At 37.8% G+C, this 20,600-nt stretch overlaps 1 protein-coding gene across 1 annotated transcript in view; it reads right to left on the bottom strand.

The window, feature by feature from the left end:
- Positions 1-20,161, bottom strand: part of LOC127435892 (cytosolic carboxypeptidase 4-like) — a 231,675-nt gene extending 211,514 nt beyond the window's left edge. Inside the window, exon 1 of the mRNA XM_051689673.1 lies at positions 20,063-20,161. Coding sequence (XP_051545633.1) covers positions 20,063-20,138 — 76 coding nt within the window. The 5' untranslated portion in view covers positions 20,139-20,161. The remainder of the gene's footprint in view (positions 1-20,062) is intronic.
- Between the last annotated feature and the right edge of the window lie 439 nt (positions 20,162-20,600).

The following is a 20,600-nucleotide window of genomic DNA, read 5'->3' as shown; positions in this document are numbered from 1 at the left end:
CAACAGAGGGTAAATGAATATGATTAGTGCAGGCTTACATTCACAGCTGTGACATATTTTTATTGGCATAAAAAAGGGCACCTAATGTTACAAAAAAATAAACACAAAATACTAAAAGAAATAATACTGTAGTTAAGGCCTATAGCAGTTTTATTGCTTATCTTTGTTTGGAAAAAAATGTCCATTGGGAATTAAATCAACAGAATAAAAGTAACAGAAACTTCAAATAGGATGTGAAATGTGTTTTTGTGAGAAATTAGGTGCACAAACACATAGGAAGGAAAAATCACATGAGATTTCTTTAGCTTCTCAATTGTTTCTCATAGACTGCAATGACATTAAATGGAGTTTAAATGGAGATTTTAATGAAATCTCCAGCTTCTCAGATTTTTCTCCTGAGAAACAGCCCCTGGGAATCTCACATATCTCTTCTAGAGTTTCAGAAGAGATCTTATTGTCTCAGATTGTGCTAAAATTTGCCAAGATACCAAAGTCTGCAATCAAAAGACATACATTTCAATATGATGTTAAACATTTCTCATTAGATTGTTCTAAGACTATGCAATCTGTGCTACGCTATCCACACTGATTTTAGCTCTGTATTCTTATTCTGTATTCAATGTTTCATTTGTCTCTATTTTAATTTCTCCAAAGGAAAGGAAGGAAACATCTAAGAAAAAGTTGATTGCTGACATAAACACTAAAAACTCAAGTATTCTGGAATGTGATTTATGGGCTACACGTGCAACTTAAATAAAAAATAAATAAAAAAAAATCCCTGTAGTTTCCTTCAGTGTATTACTTCAGGTCATCAACTTTCTCTCTAGTGAGTCCCAGAGCGCAGATGTTATTATAGTACACAGTTGTTTGTGTTGGAGTTATGTTTACAGCGTTAATTTTCCACACACAGTGCCACTATGGTGTCATCAACAGATAACAAAGTGCTGTTTGACAGAATGAATACACAAACATGTGCACACTCACACAAATACACACGCACACATATGCAGAATTTCTAAATACATAAATAGCTGTTTGATTTATCTAGAAGATTCTAACTTCAAAAGTAAACACAAAACACTAAAGCCAAATACAATGGAAGAAACCAAACTTTTTCTCCTGAACAAACTAAAGCAGCCTAAGTGAACGGAGCCAGTGTTTATACTTCACGTGGCATTGTTTTAAAATAAGTTTGTTGAGGAAAATACATTTTAAAAGAATGTTGAGCAGCATCGGTTTAAAATAAGTTTGTTGAGAAAGTAAATAAGTTATACAGTGAAAGAAGCTAACAAACTAAAGCACCCCAAGCAAACGTAATTTTCGTGACATAATTTTAATATATATATATATATATATATATATACACACACACACACACACACACACACACAGTTGTGCTCAAAAGCTTGCATACCCTGGCAGAAATTGTGAAATTGTGAAAATGACAACAAAAAAAAACACAAGGTGACACACACAGGTTTAAATGGCAATTAAAGGTTAATTTCCCACACCTGTGGCTTTTTAAATTGCAATTAGTGTCTGTGTATAAATAGTCAATGAGTTTGTTATCTCTCATGTGGATGCACTGAGCAGGCTAGATACTGAGCCATGGGGAGCAGAAAAGAACTGTCAAAAGACCTGTGTAACAATGTAATGGAACTTTATAAAGATGGAAAAGGATATAAAAATATATCCAAAGCCTTGACAATGCTAGTCAGTACTGTTCAATCACTTAAGAAGTGGAAAATTCGGGGATCTCTTGATACCAAGCCAAGGTCAGGTAGACCAAGAAAGATTTCAGCCACAACTGCCAGAAGAATTGTTCAGGATACAAAGAAAAACCCACAGGTAACCTCAGGAGAAATACAGGCTGCTCTGGAAAAATACAGTGTGGTTGTTTCAAGGAGCACAATACGACGATACTTGAACAAAAATGAGCTGCATGGTCGAGTTGCCAGAAAGAAGCCTTTACTGCACCAATGCCACAAAAAAGCACGGTTACAACATGCCCGACAACACCTTGACATGCCTCACAACTTCTGGCACACAGTAATTTGGAGTGACGAGACCAAAATAGAGCTTTATGGTCACATCCATAAGCGCTAAGTTTGGAGAGGGGTCAACAAGTATTGTGCTCCTTGAAACAACCACACCATCTTTTTCCAGGGCAGCCTGTATTTCACCTGAGGTTACCTGTGGGTTTTTCTTTGTCCTGAACAATTCTTCTGGCAGTTGTGGCTGAAATCTTTCTTGGTCTACCTGACCGTGGCTTGGTATCAAAAGATCCCTGAATTTTCCACTTCTTAATAAGTGATTGAACAGTACTAACTGGCATTTTCAAGGCTTTGGAAATCTTTTTATATCCTTTTCCATCTTTATAAAGTTCCATTACCTTGTTACGCAGGTCTTTTAACAGTTCTTTTCTGCTCCCCATGGCTCAGTATCTAGCCTCCTCAGTGCATCCACGTGAGAGCTAACAAACTCATTGTCTATTTATGCACAGACACTAATTGCAATTTAAAAAGCCACAGGTGTGGGAAATTAACCTTTAATTGCCATTTAAACCTGTGTGTGTCACCTTGTGTGTCTGTAACATGGCCAAACATTCAAGGGTATGTAAACTTTTGATCAGGGCCATTTGGGTGATTTCTGTTATCATTATGATTTAAAAAGGAGCCAAACAACTATGTGATAATAAATGGCTTCATATGATCACTATCCTTAAATAAAAGACAGTTTTTTTGCATGATCAGTCATATTTTCAAAATCAATGCCAAAATTTCACAATTTCTGCCAGGATATGCAAACTTTTGAGCACAACTGTATGTATATATATATATATATATATATATATATATATATATATATATATATATATATATATATATATTAAAAGGATGTCATGCAGCATCGATTTAAAATTAGTTTGTTGAGGAATATAAATAATTAACTAGAGTACACTAAGCGAACGAAGCCTGTGTTTACTTCACGCAACATCATTTTAAAACTAGTTTCTAAAATAAATAAAAAATAAAAAAAGGATGCCGTGAGGTGTTGTTTAAAAATACGTTTGTTGAGGAATACAAATAATTTATACAATGGAAGAAGCCAAACTTTTTTCTCTTGAACAAACTAAAGCACCCCAAGCCAACAAAGCCTGCATTTATACATAACATTGCATTATTTTAAAATTAATTTGTGGAGGAAAATAAATAAAGAAAGAACGTGGAAAAAAAACAGCCTTTTATCTCCTGAACAAACTAAAGCACCCTAAGTAAACAAACCTGCATTTACTTCACGCAACATCAATTTAAAATTAGTTTGTTGATAAAAAAAAATAAAGGATGTCGTGCGGAGTTGAATAAAATGAGTTTGTTGAGGAAAATAAATAAATGAAGAATGTTGCACAGTGTCGTTTTAAAATTACTTTGTTATGGAAAATGAATAAAGAGCGCCAATTTAAAGTTGAAGTGTTTAATTTCTACACCATTAGCACCACTCAACGGAATTGAAAAAATCAACATTGTTTTCAAACAGCTTTCCCGAATGTTTTTCGTTCTGAAGTAATTTACTCCAGATATTGTTATTATACTATAAATTTCCTTCATATGTTCCCTACAAAGATTCATAATGAAATATTATTTAAAATCTAATTCATTATAATACTAATCAAACTACAAAGTGACTTCTGTGAAGTGTTATCTTAAACATTTGTGCATAATTGGTTCATGTTTGAGTCTCTAAACAAACACCCGCTCTTATCTAAGTTTATGCTAAACCATGAATTGGCACATTCAATGTGCGATCATGCAGGAACAAAATGCTGATGCTTTCCAAAGACGAGCCAAGCCATTCTCACGGCTTCCCTTACATTTCCCAAAGCTCATGATGATTGACAGGTTTTTGACAAAGCCACAGGTGGCGGATAGAAGTTATAGAATTGCAGTGTGGGAAATCGATTCCAAGATCGTCCCTGCAACCTTGAATGGTGGGAAGTTTTTACAGCGCATTTACACAAGTACATACACACACAAATGCAAGCACTCAGCACTTCCAAAATCCTTCAAGGCTGGTCGTGGGAAGAAATTAGCAGTGCATCTGTAAACATTTACACACTTACTGTACATATTTACTGTACACACCATAACTTCTCAGACCCTAATTATAATTGCATTCAGGGGCAGTATTTAAAGGTAAATGTATGTTAAAATATTTCCCCTTATCTCAGCTAAATATGCAAAGGCAATTTTGCACTGTTTTTTAGAGCATCCTGGCCAGCCCCACGTAGCAGCACTGGCTCAACAAATGGTGTGAGTTTAGGGCAGGACTGTCTGTTTGTTTGACCAATGTTAAACAGGGGCGTTTTCAGGAAACCTGTTTGAAAACAGTCATATATTTGCAGTTCCGTTTGGTGTCACTAGACTCACAAAAAGTTTACACTTTACATTTAATCGTGTTCGCCGACTACATGATTATGTGGAAGATGGTCTAAATGTCACATCAAGCCAAAGTGAGCATATTTTGTCCAACTGCATACACACACAGCTATTTTTACCATCGTTATATAGGACATGGAATGTCAGTTGAGAGCATGAATCCTGGCCGATGACAGCCCTGGTGCAACTGATGAGATCAAGATGTTGTCCAGAGGAATCAAAGCAAAAAGTAAACACCCTGTACAGACAGCACAGCCAATATCTAACCTGTCCTGTTAAACAAATTCTGTCTTAATTATTCACCCTTCAAGATGTCACAATTCACTTTCATTGCATATGTTTTCCATACAATGAAATTGAATGGTGACTGAGGCTACATAAGCGTTCCATGGAAGAAAGGAAGTCTTACTGGTTTGGAACAACATGAAGGTGAGTAAATTATGACAGAATTTTCATTTTTGGGTTAACTATCCCTTTAAGACATAGAAAATGCTGGCCTGAATTGGCCTGAAGTGTTTAGCAGAACTTACACAACACGAGGGCAGCACCTGTCGTGCCATTCTAGTTGTGGTGTGTCATCAAACAGTTTTTGCATTAAATGTCCAATCAGAGCAGAATGATTACAGTCAGCAGCTGATGAAGGCTTAAGTGATTTAATTTCATTAGCTGATGTATAGTCAGGGCGATTTTGTTTTTGTTTAAAGGAGACAAACAGACGGCTGTCTGAAAACGGAAACGCTGAGTAATCCTCGCAGATGGAATATAAACCATATGTTCCATTTTCATTTCCATTGCTTCAGCACACTTTACACTAAAATCTAATGAACTATACATCGTAACTACAATTTTTGCTGATCTAAAAAAAAAATGTCTTGAAACTAAAATGGACTTATTTTTTTTTAAAGCTACACTTTGTAACTTTTTTTTGTTAAAAAAATAATGTTATTAATGAGAGAGTGCAACAACAATCCGTCTTCCAAACCATGTCTTTACCCAAATACACTTTGATAAACCTATAATAATGATTTATATTTTAGAGCTGTTGGGACGGATTTCACGGGAAGTTGCATACATATATAATTCGCCCGTGCGTGTTCATGTGTTCATGTCATATCCGTACACAAAGAAAATAAGCTTCTGCTACTGTAGCATGTATGGTGTGGGAGTAGCGTGAAGCTGAAAGTTTGTTGTCACAACGAACAAGAACATTTTACCATGGATCATTCAAAACGGCAAACCTTTGGGGAATTACCGGTTGTAAAAACGCTGAACAGAGTCTACAAGCAAAAACGGAAAGCAACAGAGTCCGTAATAAAACCCGAATCAACATCGGCTTGGCTTTTTAGAGGTGGTGACAACTCCGAGATCTGAAAGGATTTAAAAGCGACCCAGAGATGGCTTTTGTCTTACTCAACAGGTAAGATATTTTATTGGTATGGTTTATGTATATTTGTGTAATCACACACACACGCACACACACACACACACACGTCTGTGTGTGTGCAGTGAAATACAATAATTATACTGTATTCGGTGCAGAACATTTCACTTGCTTGCATACGTGTGTATTTTTCTTTATAATGGCAATCATTTATGTAAATAAATCCTTTAGTCCTAGGCTTGCCAAGGACATGTGAGTCTTGAAATTATGTTGACCACTGGTTGGTAACAATGACAATTTATAAATTAGTTACTGCTGTGGTCTATTTGGCTAGAATATCCTGCAGTTCTAAAAACTTTTGACCTTATCAGACTAGCAATCATTGTGCCTAACTTTTGTAAGTTTTATTTTTAACCGCTAGATGGCCAAATAGTGTAGCTTTCAATACAATCAAGTAACTCTAAACAAAATCCAACAACACCTTTGGACAAGATCTTTATTTTTTTATTTAAATATAAACTTATGCACCCTCATGTTGCTTCAAACCTGCATGACTTCCTTTCTTCCGTGGAACACAAAGTGGAGATGTTGAATGATCATTCTCAGTCACCATTCACTTTCATTGTAAGAAAAAAAGCTGCAATGAAAGTGAATCGTGACTGAGGATATCAGTCCCTAACATTCTGCAAAACATCTCAGTTTTGTGTTCCACAGAAAGAAAGACATTTCGGTTTGGAATGACATCAGGGTGAGTAAATGATGACAGAATTTTTATTTTTTGGGTGAACTATACCTTTAAATTTTGAGTAGTATTTTAAACACCATCAGTATAGTGTTATTTATTGCAAACTAAACAAAAATTAGTGATCTCAGAACTCAAGCTGATGGTCCAGTGTCTTGGGTAACAAGTTGAAAACTCAGAGATGAACTGATGCAGTACATACTAACAACAGCTCCAAGCCTGCCACAATATCCATCTTCACCTCTACCCTGTTCCGACCCGGTGGGTCATTATCCCTCTTGATACGCATTTCAGAAGTTCAGGTTTCAGAGATGAGTGTTTCCACCCCTACCATTTGTTCCCAGGCTAAAAACAGAATTAACAGCTTTTGCTAATTGCACCTGTGATCAAGGTCTCGGGTTTTAATTTTAGTGCAGCGTACATGATAGTCAAAACCATGAGAGGTAATTGGTTATGACAAGGATCTTTCTGCAGTTAACGGAGGTCAACTAAATATTGTTTTGAAGTAGCTAAGACACTTAAATTCTATGAATAATTGTCATCGCATTGTCCTTAAATGAATGAAGAACAATTACTTTGATGTTACTGTTCATAAAACAAATGCAGTTAAGCTGATTAAATGAATGAAAGGGGCATTGGGCAAGGAAGATAAACTATTTGCAATGATAAAAGGGAAAGCAGTTATATTGAAAATACTAAACCAGTACACTTACAATCAACTTAATACGTTTAAATTTGAGATGAGAACATTGCGTAAAGTCCAAGTGATATTCAACACAGTCAACAAAAATTGATATGATCACATTGCTATGGCATGTTCAAATGGATTCAGACTTCTAAAGGTTCAAAACGTATTTAAAATGAGCTACTGTAATGCAACACAATTCTTTGGCATTTGGTCTCAGCTTAATTTAATTGTGTACTATCCATCTTTGTTCACTTAATGCAATACACATGACTCCAGTCGATCAATGAATGTCTTCTGAAGCAAATCGATAGGTTTGTGTAAAAAATAAATCAATAATTTAAACGTTATTAACTTTTCAAAAGCGCTTCCTGCCAGCAGCTGACGTGAAGCGTGATGTAAATGCGTTGGCGAGTTCACGCGAGAATTCGGAAGCGCTGCTTATTTACAACAGAAGAACGAACGTCACGCGAGAGTACAAATAGTATCAGAGACCTGGATGGAAGCGCCGATTTAAAGTTAAAAACTTTTAATTATCAACTTGTTTCTCACACAAACCTATTGATTCGCATTAGAAGACATTCATTGATTGACTGGAGTCGCATGGATTACTTTTATGTTGCCTAAATGTGACTTTTGGACCATCAAAGTGCTGGCACCCATGTACTTCTATTATAAGGACCTGACAGAGCTCTATCTTCTTCTAAAAATTTTAATTTGTGTTCTGCTGAAGAAAGGCATACACATCTGGGATGGCATCAGTATAAGTGAAAATGAGAGAATTTTCATTTTTGGGTGAACTATTGTTCTGTTTCTCACCCACACCTATCATATCACTTCTGAAGATATGGATTAACCCCTGGAGTATTACGGATTACTTTTATGGTGCCTTTATGTGATTTTTGGAGCATACATGCATTGTATGGACCTACAGAGCTGAAATATTCTATAAAAAATCGTAATTTGTGTCTACAGAAGAAAGAAAGTCATACACATCTGGGATGGCATTAGGGTGAGTAAATTATGACATTTTTGGGCGAACTATCCCTTTAATTCTGATGCTTAACAGCTGACTGAAATGCAGGATAGATGACACAGTTGCTGAAATTTTGTCAGAGAAAATGTTTCAATATCCCTCTTGCCCCAGGAAGTGACACACCTGTTGCCATAGGTGATTATTTGACACTTTAGGAATTGGCTCAATGGCTTGCTTGTTTTAGCTTTTACAAATGAACAATATAAATGAATACAATTAGGTCACCATCCAGTGACGCTGAGCTTACATACATATTTTTACAAACAATAGTAGATAATAAAAAAATACAAATGGAGACACAAAAGAACACATTCTGATATTTGACATGTTTCATGAGGTGTAGCAAACTTTGAAAATATTTAACGATTTAAGTTTTCTGAAATATTCTTAAGAGGCCTTGAAAAAGACAACCAAATGTCAATTTCAGTTACTGTAAAAGGATGCATATCATAAAGCTTAACATATTTTAGGAGTCACTTATTTGAACACTAGATGGCAGTAAAAGAAACTTGACTTTCCCACAGTGAGAACTCACAACATTAAACTGGATTCACCTGTATAGAATGATGTCAAAATCACACTTCCACAAATAATTGCAAGTATATGGCAAATACAACACCACACATACATCCATAACAGAAAGTTGATCATAAAGGTGCAGAATACAGAAAAGGTCTGAACACAGCAGGCGTTTTAATAAGAAAAGTCTAACATCCAATGACATTGAAGCATTTCTCAGATAGCCGGATAATTTTGCAGTTGGCGTTGACTCACAAACATATAGCACAAGACACTGTGAACTAATTAGATGATTTTCTCTGTCCGCATCTTGCCCCACTCCACATTACTCAACATTTCCCTTGAGTACGAAGCTCTATTTAAAAACATTTTTGACCTTAATGTTTGACTTGGCTAAAGAGTAAGAGGCTTAAGACAAGAAACCAGCACCCATGCCAGTGCCTCATGGATGTCACCCAACAACACAACCAAATCACCCTCTCCTAAACTTTATCATCCTTATATTCCCTCACTAATATTAGGCACAACTACGCAATTAGCCAAAGATGGTTTCAAAGGTTATTGTTGTTGTTTAAAGCTGTCCATTGGCATTCAAGTTGGTAAAGCCTTTTGGAAAGCTGATGCACATGTCATGGCTACAGGTAGACAGCCCTCTGGGTCTGATTGGCATAGAGTGGCTCTAGCTGACACCTCTGTCATGTAGACAAGCCTGAATTATGTTAGTGTGGGATTACCAGTGCACTCATGTTGCGAAGGAAAAGAGCATGGTGAAGTTCACAGGCTCTTTATGTATCTTGTGGGTAATTCTTCAGTTAGGGAAACTTTTCTGTCACCTATGATAATTAAAAATATTAAATGCTTTTTTCTTTTTTTTTTTTCTTTTTTTTTCTTTTTTTTTTAAAGAAATTATCATTCTAGGTTCAAAAGATATGGCTTTAAACTTTTTAATTGTGTCTCTTAAAATACTTTATATATACAGTATACAGTATATATATACAGTATATATACATAGCATTGGGGAGTAATGGAATACAAGTAACGGGATTATGTATTTAAAATAGAAAATATTAGTAACTGTATTCACTACAGTTACAGTTTAAAATGTTGGTAATCAGAATTCAGTTTAATTCAAAAAGTATTTTGATAACTGTAGAGATTACATTGCAGGTTAACAATGAAAATGCAATGAAAAGAAGTGTACTTTGAGTACCAGGATGATGCACTTCTTCAACTGTCTAAATGGAATGTGGAATATTGGACACTTTATGCATTCAGCACTCGTGGCTTGCTGTACGTAGCGGAAGGGGCAGAGCCACCTGGCTGTGCGTTGCTGCTCGACAAAACAATTATAAACAATGGAGAATGTGACAACTAGCAAAACTTCAGTGAAGACTGCACCTTACAAATGTAAGCTGAATGCTTTACCATCACCCCATGCTGTAAGGTGAATATGTCCGTTGTTTTTGATACAAGTTTTGAACTGAGGTTGGCTAAAGCGCTAAAGCTAGCGGCAACACATCACATGTGTTTAAAACATCACTTCTGTCAGCTGTTAAACGGTGAATGCTTCCATGTAGTAAAAAACTGTTAAATGTATCATTTGGGACGATACTACACTTTAAAAATTCATACACTACGTCAAGTGTATCTGCGTCATTTGGGACTCAGCTTTTCTTAAGATGTCTTACATTTATACAAGCAGATATAGGGCACTTTAACATTGTTATGTGATAAGGTTAATATGATGTCAGTGAGGAACTTTCCCTTGGGGAGCTTAATAGTGAGAACCAACATACGATCAGAAAAAGATGTCATTGTTTACACTCTGTGGGTTTTTGAAGTAAGTTTGGAGCAGCAGAAATATTTGACCTTGTGAAAATTGTCATGTGAACATTTAGCTTTATGCTAAGCTAAAATGCTATTAAAGTGCTCTTTACACTTTTTTGTACATATAAAGAATTGCTTCCCTCAATACTGCTACCATCACGCCAAGCATTTTAGAGAATAATTGAGTTTTTCCAAAAAAAGTTTATATTTGGTTATTACATGTCAAAAATCACACATCATAGCAAAATCCAGTGTTGGGTAAATTACTCTAAAAAAGTAATTAATTACTAACTACTAATTACATCTTCTACAGTGTAATTAGATTACTGTACTAATTACTCTGTCTGAAAAGTAATTGCATTACTTATTACTAATTACTTTCTAAAACCCTTATCAACCTCGACCAGATGAAAAATACAAGGATAGACATGAAATTGTTCTTTTAATTCTTTCAGATAAATCATATAAAATCAAATAAATTATTCATGAACTGGCCAAAAAATTTAAGGGCTGCATTTAATTAGAAAACATACATTTTAACATAAGACATTAATTTAGATTTTAAATTCACTATAGAATTGTTCTATAGTCTATACAGTATTTAACACAATTACATCAGAAGTAACTGTAATTAAATGACTGAAAAATTAAGAGTAATCCCATATTTACTTTTTTCAACAAAATGTCATTTAATTACAGTAATTAATTACTTTGTAATGCATTACACCCAACACTGGCAAAATCTGTTTGAAGATTGATCATCGCTATGATCATAGCCTTATTTCAATGACAACATACATGAAACTAGTCAAATGTGCTCCTATAGGAATTTATAATTGAAGAATCACCCTTCTGCAGTGCCACTGAGAGTTCCAGAGAGTGCCAAAGATCATGGCTCAGGGTGATGTCCAAAATTTGGCGTTGAGTCAAGTTAAAGGACATGTGGTTTCATCCAGCTATATTGGCATATGCAAACATTGATGAATGCATACAAACTCTAAATAAACAAGTATACAAACTCAGTCCACACCACCTAGGCGTAATATGTGTCAATCGTAAATCTTCAATGAAAGATTGATGGAAAACCTGAACTTCCTCATTGATAACATTAATCAACACATTGAAATTCCAGGGCTACACATGATCAAAGGTATAGCAGCCTATTACATTTTAGTAACTGCATATGGCTTCTTAATATAGTCAGGCATTACACTTGGTTACTACTCTACAAATCATAACATAAAAAGAGCTGATATTCCATTCTCAGCACTGTGATCCAAAAAGAAAAACCAAGCCATTCACTTCAGACTAGAATGATAAATTAGGAGTCACCGAGCTGTGGCAGACAGATGGAAAAGAGATAAACCTCTGCTCTGAGCCAAATGAGCCACTGAAAGAGCAAGGGTGTGAAAGAGAAAGGTGTTATGGATTTGTGTGTGTGTGTGTGTGTATTTCTGCATGCTGCTGCATTAATATAATACAAATAATAAATCCACTATTTTAGCGATTTTTATCACTTAAGCATGCAAACAGAGTCCTTAAAGGCTCCGATACACTCACGATGAAGTACTTCTTTATTCTTCACTCAGAGCTACAAAGAAGTTTGAAACAGCTTAGCAGCTGTATACTGTTTGCCAACATTTGGACGGCCCACACTGCTGGTGCTGCCATTTAGAAGAGCATTTAAATATGAGATGCACACTGTCCTGTCAACAGACTACATGTAAAAAATAAACCAATGTGATATAAAAATGTATTAAAAACGACTATATGCCTCATTCTATGAATATAATCCACATAAGATCAGTAAAAGAAGCTGTTTTAACCAATGATGATTTAAAGTAATAAATATGCAGTAGATGATGTGTAATTTGTTATGTTTACATTCTACATTCATGGTGCTAATGCTAATGTTAAAAGCTATACCATAATATGCACCAGTTACCCTCTGGTAATATGCAGAGCACTGGTTTACACCCATCTATCATGTGGACCAATGGCAGAAAGAAGGTGTTTAACACAAGTTTCTCTGAAAGTTCATGTTGAGCCACCCCAACTAACTCAAAAACATCTTCTTTTTGGCTAGATTTTGTTCGAAATACGACACACCCATTCTTTCTAAAAATATACTGGCACCTTTATGGTAAAACCCTCTCTGAAATGTTGCATCTTTAAAATCAACCCCATTAAGCACTGCAATTACAGCCATAAAGATTCAGACAGACATCTTTTGGTGTTGCATCTATTAAATCACATACAGTAGCAGTGTTTATATTGCAAAGTTGGTGTCACATTATGTGTTGATTCTCGAACACAGAAGACAAAAAAACTCAACTTAATTGTGATGAGGAGGAGGGTGGGGCCGGGCCAAGAGGACAAACGTCTGGCTCTGAATCGGGCTAATCAGCCGGGAGGGGGATAAATACGAGCTGGAGGCACCAGTTGGAGAGAGAGAGAGACGCACGCGGCCACGTTGTGTGTGTCTGTGCTCATGTTTGATTTATGTTGATTTAAGTTGAGTTTTACCATTAAACTTTATGTTTACTGTTCAGCCGGTTCCTGCCTCCTCCTTGCCCATCCTTTAACTGTTACAGTGGTGCCGAGATCTGGATGGGATTGAGGTTTAGGGGGGTGAGTGTAATGGTAGCGAGCTGGTACGTGCTGTGCAGTGTGTGTAAACCTCACTCCCCTGGCCTCAAGAGGTGCACTAGCTACTGACGCTAGAGGCTGTAGGCTTTAGCCTCCTCGTTAGTGTGCCCGCCTCCCATGTCGGAGATGCCGGTTCGAGTCCTGTTCGGAGCAGGTCGAGCAGGACCAGTTACAGTGGTGCTGAAACCTGGGAGGGAGGAGGGATGTGCTGTTGCAGAGTCCTCACCGCTGCCATCCACCAGGGGAGCAGTCGCGGCCGTCTGCATGGGGACAGAGGGGTCGCTGCTGGCTGCCGAGAGCTGGAGGAACTGCTGCCATACGCCAATGAAGGGGAGGAGCGGTTCCCCCCGCCAGGGGCTGGAGGAATCACTGCCATCCGCCGGGGAGGAGAAAGATGTCATCCACCAGAGGGCAGAGGAGCGGTTGAGGACCAGGCGACAGCATGTCCGGGAACTGGCGAGCAAGTTTTTTTCTCTCTCTCTCCTCTCTTTCTCTCTCTCTCTCTCTCTGTCACTCCCCCTCACTCTTTCTCTCTCCCCTTTCCCTCCTCTCGTCTCTTCCAGGGCTCCAGAAAGGCAGGGAAGACCTGCCGGCAGGCACGGCCGGAAGGGCAATGCCCCCCCCTCCAGGAAAGGTGGGGAGTGTGTCATGCCGGGGGTTTCCCCGACCTGAGTCCGGCGATGGAGGAGTGTGATGAGGAGGAGTGTGGGGCCTGGCCGTGAGGACACATGGCCGGCCCTGAATCAGGCTAATCAGCCAGGAGGTGGATAAAGATGAGCCAGAGGCGCCAGTTGGAGAGAGAGAGAGAGAAAGCGAGAGAGAGAAGAGAGAGAGAGAGAGAGAGAGAGAGAGAGAGAGAGAGATGCATGCGGCTGCGTTGTGTGTGTCTGTGTTCATGTTTGTTTTATGTTGTTTTAAGTTAAGTTTTACCATTAAACTTTGTTTACTGTTCAGCTGGTTCCTGCCTCCTCCTTGCCCGTCTTTTAACTGTTACATTAATTTACGCAGAACCAAATCCTAAAAACTAAACTAACTCTATTCATTTGCTGCCTTGTAAATGTACTTTCGTATTTCTGTACAACTGCTTACGAGCGCACACGTGAATGTGTAAATGTTTGTGTTCCATGGCTATTAACATTAGCAGGTCATGAATGTGACAGGCAGCCGTGCTTGACCTTTGACCCTGGGCATTAACGTACTCCAGGCCAAAGACCCACTGGCTTTGTAATGCATCTGCTGAAGGAAAAAGCCAGCTGCTCATGCCAGATATATCTTTATTACAGACGGTTCAACCCCCCCAGATCAGGTGAACACACCGCTCCTCTGCAGCCTGTGTGCCATGGAAAAATCAGCAGTCGAGTGGCTGAGAGATCTCACAAACACTTTCCAAACAAAACCATAAAACATTCAGAGTTCTGCACTCTGATAGCCTATTAATGGATCCAAATTCAGGATCCAACATTGACGTTTTGTTCTACAAACAATAGGCTCACGACGGGAGTTGGGCAGGAGAGTGAGAAGAGGTGCATATTTAATAAGCCTCATTCTGACAGTGGATGAAGCACAGCTGATGTGAATAATACTTCATCACCTCTGTCTTTAAAACACAGAACTCACCTCTTCTCGGGGAGCTGCCTTCAAAATCTCCATGTGTGCACATTGGCATCCTTGCACACCCAGGACCAGAGCGACGGGCTAGAGGCTGGGCCACCTTCCCCTCTCACCTGCCGTGGGCCTGGGAAGGCAGGCCGCCAAGGATGCCACCGCCCATGCGGCCGTCGGACCCCACTCATGCCTGGGCCATTCCACGGACATTTCCCCGCCCTTCATGGAGCCACGTCTCACCGCGAGGATGCCAGATTCCATTTTTTATTTTGAACATCATTCCCCCTGGACACTTTATTTTCTCCTTTTATGGACATTTTTTTTTTTTTATGGACAGTGTACTATTCCAATAAATGCCTCTTTGAGGCTTGATGCCACACCCACTGTGTCTGTCTCTTGCTCACCCCACCACAATATATATATATATATATATCACGTACTAGTGTCGGATACATTTTCAAAAATAGCTTCTCTGTGAACTTGGTTGACTCATTCTTCCTCAGTTCAGCATCTGTATGATGCAAATTATATGGCCAATGACTCCTCAACCTGGAACCTTTATCACTGACATGCTAAGTGCTGCTTATACTAAAAAAAAAAAACTAAAAAAACAACAACAACAACAACACTACAGCATTTTTTGATGAGATGTAGCAATTATGAAGTGAAAAGGGTTTTTTTTAGTCTCTCATTCTCCCAAATTGACTGTTCCCTGGGCAACGTGTTTCATTGCTTAGCAACTGTCACAACTAATATAACATACGTCAGAATAAATATATAATAAACACTGCTCTCACACTTTGTATCCGCTTGGATTTTTACCTCTGAGCATTACAAAAACATGCCTTATTGCGCATGAGACCCAAAATGATGAGTTCAGAACACATTTGCTGTATTTATTTGTCTAAAAAAGCTCATTTGCTGGCAAATTATATGTAATTAACCAGACTATTTACTGATGAGACTCTTATTAAGACAGAATGCAGTGTCATTAGTCTGGGACTCCCATAATGCCATAATCATGGTTGTGTGCAATGCTCTGCCAAGTCATTTTTAGAAATTCTTGAAGTCCTCAGTGCATTGAATAGCTTGTGCCATTCCACTGCCATGTTCATTCCATATAAGCTTCACTCACATCTTAGTAATGATTCCCAGCTGACCCAGCTCTATGTGAAACACATCCAGATACCGAAGATGCCAACTTGCTGCTGCTAAGAGTCATTTAAAGTTCCACCTTGAGCTAGACCTCCTCAACAGCAAAACTGACAAGACTAGTGGAAGGAAAGAGATGTAAGTCATATATTTGGCACTAACGTGATTTTGACATGCCATTACTGGACGTTCCAACCCAACTACTGCTCGGTATTTTACGGACAAGTGTCAAGCTAACAAATATTCATTGGATTCACTTTGTGAAATCCAAGATGGTAACAGAGCTCACATGTTCTTCATTCCTGTTTTAACCACAGGTTTTAATGAGACAGTGAAATAAAGAACCCATGATAAAACAGCTTTATAATCTGAGATATGGCACAGAGGTTACACAGTGCATGTTTGCTCATGAGGATACTGTTTGCTCATGAGGTCCTAGGTTTGAGTCTGGCCTGGGTATAATAATAATTTTAAAAACTTTGTGTGACATTGCGTACACATGCATGGACATTGTATTTTGGCTTTGCTATACACAACACATAATTTAAATTAATTTAAACCAACGGATCACAGTTCAGATGACTCTGGGTTGTCAGTAAAGGGTTAAACTGATGACGTACAAAGTCATGTAACAAAACAACATTGCGCCATTCAGAGTTTGTCTTTGGGAGAAACGCCAACAAAACTACACCTGGTTATAAACCTAATTAAGTTTTTACATTGAAACCTGTTTGAGTCAAAAGCTTAGAGTCTCTAGTTTCATCCGATATGCCATTTTTAAAACTTCAGCGATTTATTGCGAAATGCCACACTGCTAAAAACTATGTACACTTATGTGTACTTTAGCAGATTTTTTTCTTTAGAAATCCTGTATTTACTGGTAAGTTGAAAATAATGGTGTTCATAGGGCATTACTTGAAAAAAACTTGAAGCAATATTTACTGAATTGAAAAACTGTTGAAGGAAACATTTAATTGTTTTAATTTATTATTTACATTGATATTTAACTTTTTAAATAGGCTAAAAAAAAGTGTGTTCAATAGCATATTATCCATTTTTGCTGCGGTATCAAAATTGGTATTGAAATCATGAAATTTTCCTGGTATTGGTAATGACTACTGAAATTCCGGTTACTGGACAACCCTAATATGATGAATAAATACTTTGGAATTTGTATACAATTTAATATTATTCATGTTACGGTAAAGAGAATATCATAATTATCATCTTTTTCATGTTGTGGTAATGAAAATTAGGGGGTAAAATGTATGAAACTGTCATGAAAATATGTCACAATGTAAAAAATGTAATGGCCCTTTAAATAGGCTTCATTGCCTTGTTTCTTTTGATTTTGGATTCAAATAGGACCAGGACATTATTTTCTGACAGGTTTTGTGAGAATAACAAAGATTTGTTAGAAAAAGAAAGTTGTAATGACAAAATAAATGGTAGTGGTAAACCGTTTCGCTTGTGCCTTTAAGAGCAAACAAATCTAGTTCATCTCCGTTGGGGCGACAGCTGCTGATTATAACAAGCTCCACTGAAGGCAGTTGGAAATGGCACCGACTTATCTGTGAACTTCACAGGGAAACTAGAAACCTGCTTTGAAAAAAAGCGACCGGCACCAATTCAGGCTAAGCTGCAGGGTTAATTGTGTCCACTTGAAAAGTTGTATTAGCGCAATGCTAAACCGCCACATCAAAAACAAACCATCCATTCTCGACAGGTAAACTCAATTAGACTTGATTATCACATAACATTTTGGAACAAATAGAAGTATAAAGTCTTCAGGGGCCAAAGTTGGAGCCTTATTATATGGGGCCGAGTTGACCGTCATCAGAAAACATTCTGCGCAAATAACATAAAGTAACAGCTCTAGCTCAGTGAATAATGTACTATTAATAATAAACAGTCTGACCCTGAAGTTTAAGTCCCTCAACAGTATTCAGTGTAAGGGACATCAGCATTGCCCGCTGGGTTTTCAGCCTAATCTCTCTAAAGCCTCTAATGGCACAGCAGAAGCAGCAAATATTGAAATGCCTCAATGGATACAGCTACAGCTTGAATTACAAAGAGACAGTCATATCTTCTTTTTTACCAATACTGTTGTAAAAGGGTAAGCAACATCTAAATCCCCCCCCCCCCCCCCCCACCACACACACACACACACACTTCTGTGTGTTGCAAATTGTGTGTTGCAAAGATCACATCCCCATATTTAGCAAGGTGACTCCATCATCAACAATACCACTGAATACCTATTTAATCCAGACAGACAGACCCTATAAATTACAACCTACACCTGTGGGACATGGAGAACCTAAAGCCAGAGAAGCTTTCCCTCAATCTTGTTTTTTCTTTTTCTTTCTCCTTGAAACTCTAAATGAACACATGTATTTTGGGTAGTGACTGTTAATCAGTGGTTCCCTTGTTTATCATGGGTTTTTATCCCTCTCAAGTCATTTGCACAGCTTACACAGGATCTGGGCATTGAAAAGCTTGTGAAACATCTCAGATCACAAGAACATTACATACAGACAACACAGATACAGTACATACGGTATGTTAACATAACAATTTAAAAATGAAAGATAAATACAGTAATTAGGTGGAACCGGAGCTTGTTGTCAAATTTTGTCAAAAAGTGAATATTTTTCAGGATAGGTTTTATTTTATTTTTAAGTCAATTCCTGCATAGCCAGATACCTTACCTAAGTCTTGGCTACAAACCGCTATTTAACAATTTCAATGTTAGTTGTATAGTGGGACATGTTGGCACACTATATGGGTAGGTTGTCACAATGGAAACCAGAGGCATATTTTAAATGTGAACATTACACCAATATACACCTTGCTTTAAATCTATATTTGCATTAAATAGCCTATTATATGCTTTTCAGTAAAATTTAAAAAGTACAACAAATATGAAACACAAAACGATTCAAAAATATCAGACCATTGTTTTGGCCAGCAAATATTGCAAATGATAAACTGCATAAAATTATGTCATTAAAAACATATGTGACAATCTGCCCCAATAAAAATTTGACAACTTACCACCATTCTGGAAGAATTTGACTTTTGACTCAAAACCTTGTAGTTACTAAGATACAACTTCCCTGTGTGACAACAAGCCCCAGTCACCCATTTAGGGAAGATACAGATTCAACAAAAGTTATTTTGTTTGGTGGGCAGTGCTGAATAAGGAGATGAAAGCTTTGTATTGTCATATAACATGGTGAGATGGATATACATAATGCCATAAAACAAACACCTTGATGTTCCATCAAAAGAAAAACAACGAAAAAAGTTTAAAAAGGAAATGGTAAAGAGAAATAACAATAACTGCTGACCATGCCGTTGGGTCCGCAAGATAAAAATAAAATAAAAAGACTGACATGGCAATTTGTGACATGAAGAGAGGAGGTCGATCTTTTTAAAGCAGCAAAACCCGATACAGCTGTTCTGCAATGTCTTGAAGTGATGAAAATAACTCAGATCATCTTCAGTTCGATTAAAAGCTTAGAGAAGTAGGGGCTCGAAACATTACATGTGGTTTTTAAAATTAATGAAAAGTGCCAAGCTCAAGATGGCCAAGACAGGAGCTCTGCCCATCTCACTGCCTCACCAATCACGAGGCAGTGCATATAACATGTGCAAATGATCACACACAAACAACGTTTGTCTCTTTTTATCTTGCACACAATAAAAAGCAAACAGACAGAGAAACTAGCACTAAACAAATAGATTCATATTCAGATAATATAGTAATTTATGTAAATTTGTGCCATGTATTTGTGCAACTCTTTATTAAAGTGCACCAAGCTCATGCAACCTAAAAAGCAGAAAAACATTGCAAAAGGCCTCTGTTTGCATCTTAAATGACTAAAACAAGATGTTTGTATGTGCAAGCTATGCTCAGCATCTTGTCAATCTGGCGCAGTCTCTTTTTACACATGCCACGTTCTTGCCAAGTGCAGGACTTGATGTGGCCATTCAAAGCATTGCAAGGGTTCAACCCCTCTCTTACCCCCATTAGTGAGGCTTCCACACTCTCTCAGTGTCGACGTCCAGGTGAAGTGGCCCAGTTTGCTGTAGCTGTACATCTTTGGATGGTCAACAGAATCAGATCAAAGTACAAAACGACCAAAAGTAACACAAAGTGAATGTATGTCCTGTCTATTTTCCTGTCCGTCTCTCTCTATCTGGCTTTCTCCTCCCTCTGCTTCTGGCCCAGCTGCTAGGTCCTGAATGGTCCTGAATGTAAAGGTCGCACCCCCCCCCCCCCTGATGGGGGCAAATAAATATTGGGGGCCAATGAGACATAAATCAGTCCAGAGAGCCCTTCTTCTAGGGTGGTGCTCTGAAGAGGTTCTTCTTGCAGTTTTATGCAGCTTTTTTAGAGTGCATGTGGCAGAGCTTCTAAAGCTTGCTGTGTCCATCCACACCACTCATTATGAATAGCATGGTATGACAGGAATCCATGAGTGAAAATAAATCCTATTTGTTCAAGCATGCAAAGCGTTCCTTTGATCTACATAACACAAAGGCTAATGACTCTCATCGCA

The sequence above is a fragment of the Myxocyprinus asiaticus genome, chromosome 46, assembly GCF_019703515.2.
Source record: "Myxocyprinus asiaticus isolate MX2 ecotype Aquarium Trade chromosome 46, UBuf_Myxa_2, whole genome shotgun sequence".
Lineage (NCBI taxonomy): Eukaryota > Metazoa > Chordata > Actinopteri > Cypriniformes > Catostomidae > Myxocyprinus > Myxocyprinus asiaticus.
This window is presented reverse-complemented; position numbering and strand designations above follow the sequence as displayed.